Source organism: Aethalodelphis obliquidens, unplaced genomic scaffold (genome assembly GCF_003676395.1).
Source record: "Aethalodelphis obliquidens isolate GAN/ISIS:26980383/991018 unplaced genomic scaffold, ASM367639v1 scaffold145, whole genome shotgun sequence".
NCBI lineage: Eukaryota > Metazoa > Chordata > Mammalia > Artiodactyla > Delphinidae > Aethalodelphis > Aethalodelphis obliquidens.
In genome coordinates this window covers 240,127-253,924 of record NW_020838089.1, presented here as the reverse complement: position 1 = coordinate 253,924, position 13,798 = coordinate 240,127, and the positions used below count along the sequence as shown (strand labels likewise).

Here is a 13,798-nt window from a genome sequence, read left to right as displayed (position 1 = left end):
TTCTTCCTTAGTTACACATCTTAGGCAATATACCCAGCTAAAAGACTGCATGTTCCAGCCTCCCTTTCAGCAAGACGTAATCTTGTGACTCTATTCTGGCCAATAAGATGTAATCTGAAATGCTGGGTAGAACTTCTGGGAAGCCTCCTAAAAGGATGGAGGATGAACCCTTCTTCTAACCTTCTTCCCTCCTGCTTCTGGAATTAAGATTTAAAGGTCATCTGGGACTATGGGGGATCTTGAGGACAGAGGCTAGTTCATCAGAGTAGAAAGAGAGAAAATGCCTAGATCTCTGATAATGTTATGGAGCTGTCACATCAGCCCTGTACTGCTTACCTCTAAAATTCTTTTATGTGAGGAAATTAACTCTTCTAGGTTAGGCACATTAGAAAAATCTCTGAACAAATGTAGAACAAAATACATAATAACGAAAATGTTGGTGTAAATAGAAGGGAAACTAACATTCCTGAACATATACTGTGAGGCAACTACTTACCCTCTCTCTACAGCATTTTAAATTGTGAAATATATATATATAGAAAAGCACAGGAAATAATATAGCTGAAGTACATACCCACTGCCCAGTTTTAACAGATATTATTAACATTTTTCTATATTTGTTTCAGATCTCCTTTTCAAAAGAGGTGAAATTTTACACATACAGTCCTATCTCCTCATGCCAACAATCCCTCCCCTCCTCCCGATAGGTAACCACTATCTTAAAGTTGGTCTATATCATTTCCTCTATGCCTCTCTTCTTTTACTAGATATGCATGTACCCATAAACAGTATTATGTACTACTGTCATTTTTTTAATTTTATGAAAATGAAATCAGTCTATTCATATCCTTTTCAACTTTTTATAACTCAATATTATGTAAGATTTGCCCATATTGATACATATAGCTCTAGTTCATTCATATTACATGCTGCATAATATTCCACTCTATATGCTACCCATCAAGTTACCTACTGAAGGCAGTTATGTTTCTGTTTATTTTGCTATCACAAGCATTTCTGCACTGAACATATGTAAATATATCTCCTAATATAATGTCCAAGAGTTTCTTTAAAGTAGACACCTAGATATGGACTATTTGGCTTATAAGGTATGAGGGTTTTCAGCTTTAATAGGTATTATAAAATTTCTCTCCAAAGATGTTGAAGCAAGCAACTATATTCCAATAAAAAATAATTTAAAAAAAGATGTTGAAGCAGTTTACAACTCCAAATGTAGCATATATGAGTGATTTGTCTTCCTATATTCTCCTGAAGTGTTAAGTGCTATTAGATTTCAATTTTTGCGAACATGATGGTTTTGATAAGATAGTTCATTATCACTTTAACTTGCATTTCCCATATGATCACTTCTGAAGTTAAGTATCTCTTCTATAGCCTGTTTATAACACTTTCCCATTTTTCTATTGGGTTGTTTCTTGTTCTAATTGATATATAGTTCTTTATATATTCTAGATACTAATCCTTTGTTAGTTATATCGGTTATAAATAGCACTCAATCTGTGGCTTGTCTTTTAACTTTATAATGAGTTTTTTGTCATATAAATTTTCCCTACCAGGTATCATGGCATATTTTAAAGCTATACTAATAAGGTGAAATTATTATAGAGACAGGCAAACAAAGCAATACAATAGAACATAATAACATTATAAATATATATATAAATTAACTTATGATAGAGATGCCACTACAAATCAGTGAGGCAAGGATGGACTGTTTAAATAAATATTGCTGGGATACCTGTTTATCTGTATGGAAAATAATGTTACCACCCTCCATATGTGAAAATCAATACCAGATGGATCAAACACTTTAACCTAAAAAATAAAGCTTTTAAAAGTATTAGAAGAAAATAGAAATATCTATATGACAAAAGAACAAAGAATGGTTTCTTAAACATGTAAGTATAAATACAAAAGGAAATATTAATAAGTGCAACCTCATTAAAATTCAAATCTTCTGCAGTACTGTCCTATTTTACATGAACAATAAATACTATGCTGAGATAGTCTGACGCTATTAACCAAGCTGTATACTAAAGAGAAAAAAAATCCCCTTTTCAAGTAGGATATTTGCACAGAAGTGCTTTCAAATATATGGAAAGTCATGTATAGTTTTGATTTGATTATTTAACAAGCTTAAGTACCAAACTTACAGATGGCACTGAAATTTAAATTTAAAAATATGCTACAACATTACATAACATAATGCCTTATAGCCATTAAACTATTACAGAAAAGTAAAACGATGTAATGATAAGACAAAGTGTTCAGAATATGTTCTTATATGAAAAAGCAAGTGCAAAACAACATACAATTCTCTTTTGTAAAAATATGTCTGTGTGTTTAGAAAGCATACTGGAATCATATAAACAGAAGTTAATTAAATGATGCTTACTTACAAGCAACAGAATTATGATTGATTCATATTTTCTTATATTTTTGTATATTTTCTACACTGAATAGTACTTCATAAGCCCATAAAAGTGATTTTTCAAATTTAAATTCAAATGGCTCCAACCACAGTTATCACAGAGCCCCTTTATTATATGTCTCTCTTTATTAACTCTAAATCTTTGAGCTTTGGGGTCCCAGGATATGCTAGGCACAATCACATATCTAATTTCACTTAATTCTCACAAGTATAGTAAGAGAGATCTTACGCCCCCATTTTGCAGGCTCAAGAAACATGCTCAGAGAGGTAAAGTGATTTGCCCAGGGTTTCACAACAATGGTGGAGTTAAGACTTGAATCTACGTCCTCTCAATCCACAGCCAACACAATTTCGCTATCTGTAATTACAGTAATTGAATCCCAATCAACATAAGGACTGAAATATAGTTGCCAATAAGATTAGCAATGGGCAAAACAAGATGAGGTGTTTAAAAAAGTAGAACTGGCATTATATTTCTTTTAAGTAAATGTATCTAGTACTTTTGTTAACACGGATACCAGATATGAAAATAAATCCAATAGTTCATAATATGATGTAGAAATGGGAGACAACACTAAAAGAAAGGAAAGAACACTGGATATGAAATTAGAAGAAATCATTTTTAAGCTTAGTCATGCCAAGATTAGCTATGCAGAATCACTATCCCTCTGGGTTTCAGTTTTCTAATCAATAAACTAAAGAAGTAAGAACATTATACATTCCTCTTTTAACTCTAGAATTCTATGGTACTGTGCTTAAAAACATGTAGCTAAATTAAGTGCAAGACGAGTTCATTTTGTTTTTATCCTTCATTTACTGTAAAGGAAAACTCTGGAGTTCAATAATATCCCTTGATTCACATTAACTGTTTCCTACACAAGCTTTATAAAACTTCCCTTATATTTACTACAAGGACACGAAGGATATAGTGGCTTGATAGATACAAATGGAGGCAGAATGATGTGAAGAAAAGAAAACATGCTTTGGAGTCAAAAAGGCTAAGTTTAAACCCAAATTCTCCAAACTTAAGCTAGTAAGTTACTGTCCCTCTCTGAGCCAGGCTCCTCGTCCATCAAAGGGAAATAATACACAGGATTCTCATAAGAATCAAAAACAGATAATATATGAAGTTTATCTGTTATATTTAAAAACCTATTTTAGATTCTATTCCCAGTATTTTTAACCTACCTCATAATGTGAAATTCTTTGTGATTCAAACTGCAGCACCACTCCACATATATTACAAAAATTATCTGTAAAAAGTTCAGTCTTTTCCTGTTCTTTCCAAGTCATATCTATGAATAAAATAAAGGGTAATGAGACTATATATCACATAAATGAATATTTAGAAGTATCATTTTCATTCTTCAACTACATATTGTTTCATATACCACCTCAAACCTGAGTGCTTGTGAGGCTACAGTAAAAGCTTTTTGCTTATTGAGTATGCAATTTAATATGAGCATAATAAATATGCCTCTAATGTAGGATATAGCAAGTGTTATTTATTTAACATGATAAGCCTAGGCAATACCATTCCAAATTAAAAGTTATGGGGGTACCAGTAACTTCATGAGCTTCGTAGACTGATTTGGGGCACCAATAATGAGCAGCAGGATTAAAAAACCAAGCCTTGGAATTTGTGTTTTATAGTAGACAATCCTTAAAAAGGCATTGTTATAAGACTGTCACTTATCTGGAGCTATGGTTCCAATGTTATCTAAAAATCACACGGAACCACAAAAAAATTTTGCCCATAGTAGGCAAACATTTTCCATTGTTGTACGAACATTAGCACATTCATCTGGCCAAACAAGTCTCACAGAAGCCGCCAAAGATATAAAGTAATGTTCATATAATAACATCTAGAAGTGTTATTTCTAAATGTTTCTCACTGTAATAAATAACACATGCCAAAATTTTCTGAATTTACACTTGAGGTCCACACTTCTATCTAAACTTCTTAACAGCTCAATGTATTCCCCCCAAATTTATTAGTGCATCTATAAGGTATAAATCACAAAACATCAAAATTTTGTTTGCTATTTGGCTATTTAAATGAATAAGCTGATACCACACATACTTTCACAGAGAAAGGCCAATGATATATTAAATGGATAAAAAGTTGTAGAACAATAAATACAATACATCCATTTCCAACACTAACAAAAATTAAATATACATCACATATAAAAAATATGGAAAGATATAAATTAAATTTAAAAGTGATTAACTTTGGGAAGCGGGGCTAGAAAAGGAAGAAAGGGAGAAAATTTAACATTTTATTTTCTGTACAACTGTTTTCTTTCAATTTTTGCAAGAATTATGTAGGACTTTCTATTTAAAAACCTTTAGAGGTATTTATTTTAAAAGTTATGTTGGATATCTACAACTAAGCTTTGTTTTCAGTACCACTGTATGGATTAAAATGCTTACTTAAATTGCATGCTCAAGATAATAATAACTGTAACCAGGAACATGTCAAAAACAAGTTGATGAACACTTAAAAATTTATCCCTATAATATATTGTATCCTCTCTGAATTATTTTTAGGTTGTTTTAAAATATATGATTTCTCTAACTTTGACTCTTAAAGTCAGCAAGGTAGAGAGTTTAACTAAAATGTATTTCAGGACTTGCCTTGTTTCAGAATTAACTACTATATGCAATCTGAGCATAGTGATAAGATATTGAGCTTCCTATTGAATTCTTTAATAATAAGTAAATATTATCATTTGGTGGCAATATAACTTGTTACAGAGGAAAAGTTTCCATTAAGAAGACAAAAGGAAACTACTAATTTAGAGGTTCAACAATTCCTAAAATTTAACACTCATTTCTTTCCTAGATCAACCTTTAATTCCAGATTTCCCCACTTCTAATAGTCAAAGTTTGACACTGACACTCAAGTTGGGAAATATGAAGGCTAAATATTTTAACCTAGCCTTTCATTACTGGTGACCCAGATACATTTCCATGAAGTCCATGAAGTTACTGGTACCCCTACAACTTTTCCTTTAGAATGGTATTGCCTAGACTTATTGCCTTTGACTCATTTTCTCAAACAAGATCTTGGTCTGTTTTTCTTTATTAAATGGCATAATATTCCAGACTCAAAATCTCAGCCATTCTGCTCCCCAGAAAATCACTGTTTCATGTCAATTCTAGCTTATAACATTATCTGATATCCATCTCTTCCTTTTAATTCCCCATAACACTACCCAAGTTCAGGCCCTCAATGTCTTGCACATCATTTAGCTTTATTGGTATTTACTGAGGTTAGTTTCAAAGTACTATGGTACACATTTTGGAAAGAGATAAGAAAAAATAAAGAGCACTTATTGAAGGCCCTCTATGTGTAAACAAGATAATAGCTTACCCCTTTAGTTCTTTAAATAAGTCTGCAAGGTAAGTGATATTTGCCACATTCTGAAGGTTAGGAAATTAGGATTCACTGAAATCGAAATAACTTGTCACATGTGTTATTTGGTGGAGCGGAACTTTGTTTTACCTTGACTTTTTTCCATTATAAATACATGACTGTTCCACATGTTGGAAATGACACAGCAAGTGAATAACTCCTAATCTCAAGGAATTTATAATTTAGTAAGGAAGATGTGTATAGAAAGAACCATGGGGACTTCACTGGTGGTCCAGTGGTGAGGACTCTACACTCCCAATGCAGGGGCCTGGGTTCAATCCCTGGTGGGGGAACTGGATCCCACATTCCGCAACTAAGAGTTCGCATACCACAACTGAAAAATCCTGCATGCCACAAAGATGATCCTGCAGGCCGCAACTAAAGATTCTGCGTGCAGCAACGAAGATCCCGCAGGCCACAACTAAAGATCCCCGTGCCGCAACTAAGACCCGGTGCAGTTAAATTAATTAATTAATTATTTTTAAAAAGAACTATGATTCCAAGATCAAAATGTCATAAGTGATATAAGACATAAGGTACAGTGGGTTCCTGCTGAGGAGTTTGGGAAAAGCTTTCTAGAGGTAAACAGGTATTGAACTAAGCTTTAAAAGATGAATAAAATTCAGATAAAAAGAGTGGAGAAAAGGTACCTGGGGATACACAAGAATATGAAAGACAATAATTGAAAGCTTGGAATGAGGCCAAATCATAATTGGCTTCATCAGGGCATTTGGACTTAATTCTGCATTCAACAAAGGAAAAGAAGTGATTAAAAAGGGATATGAGAGGAGCTTCAAGATGACGGAAGAGTAAGATGCGGAGATCACCTTCCTCCCCACAAATACATCAGAAATACATCTACATGTGGAACAACTCCTACAGAACACCTACTGAACGCTGGCAGAACACCTCAGACCTCCCAAAAGGCAAGAAACTGCCCACGTACCTGGGTAGGGCAAGAGAAAAAAGAAAAAACAGAGATAAAAGAATAGGCACGGGACCTGCACCACTGGGAGGGAGCTGTGAAGGAGGAAAGTTTTCCAAACACTAGAAAGGTCCTTCCCGGACAGAGACTGCAGGTGGTGAAGGGGGGGGCAGCTTCGGAGCCACGGAGGAGAGTGCATCAACAGGGGTGCGGAGATGAGCATGAGACGCTAAGGCTGCTACTGCAGCAACCAAGAAGCCTGTATGCAAGCACAGGTCACTATCACCTCCCCTACCTGGAGCCTGTGCAGCCCGCCACTGCCAGGGTCCCGTGATCCAGGGACAACTTCCCCAGGAGAACGCACGGCACGCCTCAGGCTGGTGCAAGGTCACGGGGGTCTCTGCCGCCACAGGCTCACCCCACATCTGTACCCCTACCTCCCCCCCGGCCTGAGTGAGCCAGAGCCCCGAATCAGCTGCTCCTTTAACCCTGTCCTGTCTGAGTGAAGAACAGAAGCCTTCAGGAGACCTACACACAGATGCGGGGCCAAATCCAAACCTGAACCCCAGGAGCTGTGCGAACAAAGAAGAGAAAGGGAAATCTCTCCCAGCAGCCTCAGGAGCAGCGCATTAAATCTCCACAATCAACTTGATGTACCCTGCATCTGTGGAATACCTGAATAGACAACAAATCATCCCAAATTGAGGAGGTGGACTTTGGGAGCAATGATATGTATATTTTTCTCCCTTTTTCTCTTTTTGTGAGTGTTAATGTGTATGCTTCTGTGTGTGATTATTGTCTGTACAGCTTTGCTTTTTCCATTTACCCTAGGGTTCTGTCTGTCCGTCTTTTTTTTTTTATTACTTAAAATTTTTTTTCTTAATAATTATTTTTTTAATTTATTTTATTTCAGGTTTTAATTTTTTATTTATTTTACTTTATTTTATTATATCTTCTTCTTTCTCTCTTTTTTTTCTCCCTTTTATTCTGAGCTGCGTGGAGGACAGGCTCTTGGTGCTCCAGCCAGGCATCAGCGCTGGGCCACTGAGGTGGGAGAGCCAAGTTCAAGACACTGGTCCAAAAGAGACCTCCCAGCTTCACATAATATCAAACGGCAAAAATCTCCCAGAGATCTCCATCTCAACGAAAAAACCCAGCTCCATTCAATGACTAGCAAGCTACAGTGCTGGACAACCTGTGCCAAACAACTAGCAAGACACGAACACAACCCCATCCATTAGCACAGAAGCTGCCTAAAATCATAATAAGGCCACAGACACCCCAAAACACACCACCAGATGTGGAACTGCCCACCAGACAGAGAAGATCCAGCCTCATCCACCAGAACACAGGCACGAGTCCCCTCCACCAGGAAGCCTACACAACCCACTGAGTCAACATTAGCCACTGGGGACAGATACCAAAAACAATGGAAACTACGACCTGCAGCCTACGAAAAGGACACCCCAAACACAGTAAGTTAAGCAAAATGAAAAGACAGAGAAACACACAGCAGATGAAGGAGCAAGGTAAAAACCCACCAGACCTAACAAATGAAGAGGAAATAGGCAGTCTACCTGAAAAGGAATTCAGAAAAATGATAGCAAAGATGATCCAAAATATCGGAAATAGAATGGAGAATATAAAAGAAACATTTAACAAGGACCTAGAAGAACTAAAGAGCAAACAAACAGTGATGAACAACAAAATAAATGAAATTAAAAATTCTCTAGAAGGGATCAATAGCAGAATAACTGAGGCAGAAGCACGGATAAGTGACCTGGAAGATAAAATAGTGGAAATAACTACTGCAGAGCAGAATAAAGAAAAAAAAATGAAAAGAATTGAGGACAGTCTCAGAGATCTCTGGGACAACATTAAGGGCACCAACATTCGAATTATATGGGTCCCAGAAGAAGAAGAGGAAAACAAAGGTACTGAGAAAATATTTGAAGAGATTATAGTTGAAAACTTCCCTATTATGGGAAAGGAAATAGATAATTAAGTCCAGGAAGCACAGAGAATCACATACAGGATAAACCCAAGGAGTAGTAACACACCAGGACACATATTAATCAAACTATCAGAAATTGAATACAAAGAACAAATATAAAAAGCAGCAAGGGAAAAACAACAAATAACACATAAGGGAATCCCCAAAAAGTTAAAAGCTGATCTTTCAGCAGAAACTCTGCAAGGCAGAAGGGAGAGTCAGGACATATACAAAGTGATGAAGGAGAAAAACCTACAACCAAGATTACTCTACCCAGCAAGGATCTCATCAGAATGACTGAGAAATTAAAACCTTTACAGACAAGCAAAAGCTAACAGAATTCAGCACCACCAAACCAGCTTTACAACAAATGCTAAAGGAACTCCTCTAGGCAGGAAACAAAACAGAAGGAAAAGACCTACAATAATAAACACAAAACAATTAAGAAGGTGGTAATAGGAACTTACATATCACTAATTACCTTAAATGTAAATAGATTAAATGCTGCCACCAAAAGACATAGATTGGCTGAATGGATACAAAAACAAGACCCATATATATGCTGTCTAAAAGTGACCCACTTCAGACCTAGGGACACATACAGACTGAAAGTGAGGGGATGGAAAAGGATATTCCATGCAAATGGAAATCAAAAGAAATCTGGAGTAGCAATTCTCAAATTAGACAAAATAGACTTTAAAACAAAGACTATTACAAGAGACAAAGAAGTACACTACATTATGATCAAGGGATCAATCTAAGAAGAAGATATAACAATTGTAAATATTTATGCACCCTACATAGGAGCACCTCAAAACATAAGGCAAATACTAACAGCTGTAAAAGGGGAAATCGACAGTAACACAATCATAATAGGGGACTTTAACACCCCTCTTTCACCAATGGACAGATCATCCAAAATGAAAATAAATAAGGAAACACAAGCTTTAAATGATACATTAAACAAGATGGACTTAATTGATATTTATAGGACATTCCATCCCAAAACAACAGAATACACATTCTTCTCAAGTGCTCATGGAACATTCTACAGGACAGGTCATATCTTGGGTCACAAAGCAAGCCTTGATAAATTTAGGAAAATTGAAATTGTATCAAGTACCTTTTCCAACCACAACGGTATGAAACTAGATATCAATTTCAGGAAAAAATCTGTAAGAAAAACAAACACATGGAGGCTAAACAACACACTACTTAATAAACAAGAGATCACTGAAGATATCAAAGAGGAAATCAAACAATACCTAGAAACAAATGACAATGAAAACACGACGACCCAAAACCTATGGGATGCAGCAAAAGCAGTTCTAAGAGGGAAGTTTATAGCAATACAATCCTACTTTAAGAAACAAGAAACATCTCAAATAAAAAACCTAACCTTACACCTAAAGCAATTAGAGAAAGTAGAACAAAAAAACCCCAAAGTTACCAGAAGGAAAGAAATCATAAAGATCAGATCAGAAATAGATTAAAAAAGAAATGAAGGAAACGATAGCAAAGATCAATAAAACTAAAAGCCAGTTCTTTGAGGAGATAAAAAAGTGGATAAACCATCAGCCACACTTATCAAGAGAAAAAGGGAGAAGACTCAAATCAATAGAATTAGAAATGAAAAAGGAGAAGTAACAACTGACACTGCAGAAATACAAAGGATCATGCGAGATTACTACAAGCAACTATATGCCAATAAAATGGACATCCTGGAAGAAATGGATAAATTCTTTGAAATGCACAACCTTCCGAGACTGAACGAGGAAGAAATAGAAAATATGAACAGACCAATCACAAGCACTGAAATTGAAACTGTGATTAAAAATCTTCCAACAGGGGCTTCCCTGGTGGCACAGTGGTTGAGAGTCCGCCTGCCGATGCAGGGGACATGGGTTCGTGCCCCAGTCCAGGAAAATCCCACATGCCGCGAAGTGGCTAGGCCCATGAGCCACGGCCACTAAGCCTGCGCGTCCGGAGCCTGTGCTCCGCAACGGGAGAGGCCACAAGAGTGAGAGGCCCACATACTGCAAAAAAAAAAAAAAAAAAAAAAATCTTCCAACAAAAAAAGCCCAAGACCAGATGGCTTCACAGGCAAATTCTATCAAACATTTAGAAAAGAGCTAACACCTATCCTTCTCAAACTCTTCCAAAATATAGCAGAGGGAGGAACACTCCCAAACTCATTCTATGAGGCCACCATCACTGTGATACCAAAACCAGACAAAGATGTCAAAAAGAAAGAAAACCATAGGCCAATATCACTGATGAACATAGATGCAAAAATCCTCAACAGAATACTAGCAAACAGAATCCAACAGCACATTAAAAGGATCATACACCATGATCAACTGGGGTTTATCTCAAGAATGCAAGGATTCGTCAATATACGCAAATCAATCAACGTGATACACCATATTAACAAATTGAAGGAGAAAAACCATATGATCCTCTCAATCGATGCAGAGAAAACTTTTGACATAATTCAACACCCATTTATGATAAAAACCCTCCAGAAAGTTGGCATAGTGGGAACATTTCTCAACATAATAAAGGCCATATATGACAAACCCACAGCCAACATCGTCCTCAGTGCTGAAAAACTGAAAGCATTTCCACTAAGATCAGCAACAAGAAAAGGTTGCCCACTCTCACCACTCTTATTCAACATAGTTTTGGAAGTTTTAGCCACAGCAATCAGAGAAGAAAAGGAAATAAAAGGAATCCAAATTGCAAAAGAAGTAAAGCTGTCACTGTTTGCAGATGACATGATACTATAAATAGAGAATCCTAAAGATGCTACCAGAAAACTCTGAGAGCTAATCAATTAATTTGGTTAAGTACTAGGATAGAAAATTAATGCACAGAAATCTCTGCATTCCTATACACTAATGATGAAAAATCTTAAAGAGAAATTAAGAAAACACTCCCATTTACCACTGCAACAGAAAGAATAAAATATCTAGGAATAAAGCTACCTAAGGAGACAAAAGACCTGTATGCAGAAAATTATAAGACACTGATGAAAAAAATTAAAGTTGATATAAATAGATGGAGAGATATACCATGTTCTTGGATTGGAAAAATCAACATTATGAAAATGACTCTACTACCCAAAGAAATCTACAGATTCAATGCAATCCCTATCAAACTATCACTGGCATTTTTCACAGAACTAGAACAAAAAATTTCACAATTTGTATGGAAACATAAAAGACCCAGAATAGCCAAAGCAATCTTGAGAAAGAAAAACCAGGCTGGAGGAATCAGGCTCCCTGACTTCAGACTATTCTACAAAGCTACAGTAATCAAGACAGTATGGTACTGGCACAGAAACAGAAATATAGATCAAAGGAACAGGATAGAAAGCCCAGAGGTAAACCCACGCACATATGGTCACCTTATCTTTGATAAAGGAGGCAAGAATATACAGTGGAGAAAAGACAGCCTCTTCCACAAGTGGGGCTGGGAAAACTGGGCAGCTACATGTAAAAGAATGAAATTAGAACACTCCCTAACACCATACACAAAAATAAACTCAAAATGGATTAAAGATCTAAATGTAAGGCCAGAGACTATCAAACTCTTAGAGGAAAACATAGGCAGAACACTCTATGACATAAATCACAGCAAGATCCTTTTTGACCCACGTCCTAGAGAAATGAAAATAAAAACAAAAATAAACAAATTGGAGCTAATGAAACTTAAAAGCTTTTGCACAGCAAAGGAAACCATTAAGAAGATGAAAAGACAACTGTCAGAATGAGAGAAAATATTTGCAAATGAAGCAACTGACAAAGGATTAATCTCCAAAATTTACAAGCAGCTCATGCAGCTCAATATCAAAAAATCAAACAACCCAGTCCAAAAATGGGCAGAAGACCTAAATAGACATTTCTTCAAAGAAGATATACAGATTGCCAACAAACACATGAAAGAATGCTCATCATCATTAATCATTAGAGAAATGCAAATCAAAACTACAATGAGATATCATCTCAGACTGGTCAGAATGTCCATCATTAAAAAATGTACAAACAATAAATGCTGGAGAGGGTGTGGAGAAAAGGGAACCCTCTTGCACTTTGGTGGGAGTGTAAATTCATACAGCCACTATGGAGAACAGTATGGAGGTTCCTTAAAAAACTAAAAATATAACTACCATACGACCCAGGAATCCTACTACTGAGCATATACCCTGAGAAAACCATAATTCAAAAAGAGTCATGTACCAAAATGTTCACTGCAGCACTATTTACAATAGCCAGGTCATGGAAGCAACCTAAATGCCCATCGACAGACGAACAGATAAAGAAGTTGTGGTACATATATACAATGGAATATTTCTCAGCCATAAAAAAGAACGAAACTGAGTCATTTGTTGAGATGTGGATGGACCTAGCGACTGTCATACAGAGTGAAGTAAGTCAGAAAAACAAATATTGTATATTAACGCATGTATGTGAAAATGGTACAGATGAACCAGTTTGCAGGGCAGAAGTTCAGACACAGATGTAGAGAACAGACGTGTGGACACCAAGGGGGGAAAACCATGGTGGGGTGGGGATGGTTGTGTGAATTGGGTGATTGTGATTGACATGTATACACTGATGTGTATAAAATTGATGACTAATAAGAACCTGCAGTATAAAAAAAACAAAGAAAAACAACTAATACTAAACTTCCTTTGGGTTATTTGTATGGAAATACATTAATATAAATGTTTCAGACTACATGAAATTTCTAAAAATCTTATATGTTCTGGTATAATGTTATATGTCATAATTCTAGTTATTACTTTAAAATGTATATTTCAGAAATAACTAAATATCCTTGTCAATTGCATTAATATGAACTTTCATCAAATCTTTAACCGTGGTCATTTTTACGTCTTTTGTCATTTACAGACAGTTCTGGGTGTACTCTGATGCTTTCACAAAAATGTTCCTATAAAAGTGTTTCATCTTCAAGGTGTTCATGGAAAAGACTCTGACAAGT

At 35.9% G+C, this 13,798-nt stretch overlaps 1 protein-coding gene across 1 annotated transcript in view; it reads right to left on the bottom strand.

Annotated features, from left to right (window-relative positions):
- ZMAT1 (zinc finger matrin-type 1) overlaps positions 1–13,798 on the bottom strand; it is a 34,663-nt gene that overhangs the window by 16,434 nt on the left and 4,431 nt on the right. The window contains exon 2 of the mRNA XM_027099842.1: positions 3,641–3,747. Coding sequence (XP_026955643.1) covers positions 3,641–3,747 — 107 coding nt within the window. The remainder of the gene's footprint in view (positions 1–3,640; positions 3,748–13,798) is intronic.